Source organism: Eubalaena glacialis, chromosome 10 (assembly GCF_028564815.1).
Source record: "Eubalaena glacialis isolate mEubGla1 chromosome 10, mEubGla1.1.hap2.+ XY, whole genome shotgun sequence".
Lineage (NCBI taxonomy): Eukaryota > Metazoa > Chordata > Mammalia > Artiodactyla > Balaenidae > Eubalaena > Eubalaena glacialis.
In genome coordinates, this window is record NC_083725.1 from 49,962,637 (window position 1) to 49,965,078 (window position 2,442).

Below are 2,442 nucleotides of genomic sequence, written 5' to 3' on the forward strand. Positions count from 1 at the left end.
CACAGACTTGCAGGCTCAGCCAGCATCAGTCCTGAGCAAGGCTTCTGCCCAGCGTGGAGTCCCCTGGAGAATCAGCAAGCCTTAGAAATATTATCAACTCATTGCATTAAAGTCTACTGGGGGTTCCTGCTGATTTACTCCAACCCATTTTTGAAAAAGTAGTGTTTTCCAGCATCCTCACCTATCCAGAACATAAATCAAAACTTGGGAGTTTCCTGCTTATTAATGAAAGCTATGAAGTCTAAGTCCAACTGGGCCCAGAACCCAAGTTGTAGAATAATGGTATTTCATCCAACCAAAGAAGAGTTTAATGATTTTGATAAATACGTTGCTTATATGGAGTCCCAAGGTGCACACCGAGCAGGCCTGGCGAAGATCATTCCACCCAAGGACTGGAAAGCCAGACAGACCTATGATGATATCAATGACATCTTAATAGCTGCTCCCCTCCAGCAGGTGACTTCTGGGCAGGCAGGTGTGTTTACTCAATACCACAAAAAGAAGAAAGCCATGACCGTGGGTGAGTACCACCACTTAGCAAAGAGTGAAAAATATCGGACTCCACCACACTTTGATTTTAAGGACCTGGAGAGAAAATATTGGAAAACACGCCTCTATGATTCACCAGTATATGGTGCGGACGTCAGTGGCTCCTTATTCGATAAAAACACGGAGCATTGGAACCTTGGACACCTGGGAACCATTCAGGACCTGCTGGAGCAGGAGTGCGGAGTGGTCATCGAAGGCATCAACACCCCCTACCTGTACTTCGGCATGTGGAAGACCGCCTTCGCCTGGCACACGGAGGACATGGACCTTTACAGCATCAACTACCTGCACTTCGGGGAGCCCAAGACTTGGTACGCGGTGCCCCCGGAGCACGGCCGGCGCCTGGAACGCCTGGCCAGCCAGCTTTTCCCGGGCAGCGCGCGGGGCTGTGAGGCCTTCCTGCGGCACAAGGTGGCTCTCATCTCGCCCACGGTCCTCAAGGACAACGGCATCCCCTTCGATCGGGTCACTCAGGAGGCTGGAGAGTTCATCGTGACGTTTCCCTATGGCTACCACTCTGGCTTCAACCATGGCTTCAACTGCGCGGAAGCCATCAATTTCGCCTCCCCGCGCTGGATCGATTATGGCAAAGTGGCCTCGCAGTGCAGCTGCGGGGAGGCCCAGGTCGCCTTCTCCATGGACGCCTTCGTGCGCATCCTGCAACCGGAGCGCTACGAGCTGTGGAAACGCGGGCAGGACCGGACCGTGGTGGACCACACGGAGCCCACGGCGCCGGACAGCCAGGTCCTGAACGCCTGGAAGGAGGTCCGCGCGTCCCGGGGAGCCGCTCTCGCCACGAGGCACCACGAGCCCCGCCGCTCTCTGCGCCCCCGTGGGCCTGTAGCCGCGGGCGGTGGGACCTGCCACCGAGTCCCTGTGCGTGCTGTGTCCCGGCGCCCCTCGCCGGCCCGGGGTTCTTGCTCTGCCGCCCAGTTCGGGGCTGCGGCCACCAGCACCTCCGGGGAGCCCGGCCCGACCCAGCCGCCAACCCCAGGTCCATCCGCCCCGGATCGCCACCCAGCTGGAAGATGTGGCCCTCGTCGTCGTCCTTGGGAACAGGGCACTCAGGAGCCAGCTGCTCCCCCCAGGGCTAAGAGGAGGCTTTCGTTAGACACAGCTCAGGACCCAGAGGCTCAGCCCCTGCCTGTGGATGCACCCTCGCCGGACAACACCGACCCGCTCAGCCCTGGGCTCCAGCATCCCGCCACGGCTTCTGGCTGTGGTTGTGGCCCTGTCCCCTAAGCCCAGGGGATGCCTTTCTACCCCACTGCTCTTGCGTGGGGATCCTGTGAGACTGGTCGCATTTACATTTCAGAGCTTTGGGTATTTGCAGGTCACTAGTCTTGCATGCGAGTGCCTCCTGTGCTGCCGCTGGACGTGCTGGGTCCCTGGTGTTTACCAAATTCTCCAAAGTTTGATCTTCCTTCCAGACCCCGGAATCTTTGGACACTGCTAACTCCTGTGTCACAAACTGAGGTTTCATGCACTGGACACTCTAGTGTCTCTGGGAACTAGCTCTTGCTGAGGTCGCCAGAGCCCAATCTACCTCACACTCCCATCCTGTGGGCCAGCTCTGGATGCTGCGGAACTTCTAAAGACCCCTGGGCTTTCATTACCGTCCAGCCTCTCTTCTTTTCCTCTTCCCCCTTCCCTTCCCACTTTTCTTGTCAAACTAGGCCCTTTTGACCAATTAGGTCAGTAGAGACTCAGATAATAACTGATAATCTTTCTATGTCTTTGATTTATTGAAATCAAATGTTTTTTGATGTTAAAATGTTAACATGTTAGAATGTTAAAATCTGACTTTATTAAATATATTAAAGGTAACCAGAATGTTAAAATCTGACTTTATTTTTTGTGTTGTTCAGTCAGTCAACTGAGAGGTGGTCATTT

At 54.9% G+C, this 2,442-nt stretch overlaps 1 protein-coding gene across 1 annotated transcript; it reads left to right on the forward strand.

Moving 5' to 3' along the window:
• The first annotated feature begins 225 nt into the window (after positions 1–225).
• Positions 226–1,791, forward strand: LOC133099188 (lysine-specific demethylase 4D-like). Its single transcript, XM_061202692.1, has one exon. It carries the CDS (start codon positions 226–228, stop codon positions 1,789–1,791), a length of 1,566 nt encoding a protein of 521 aa, XP_061058675.1.
• Positions 1,792–2,442: the final 651 nt, after the last annotated feature.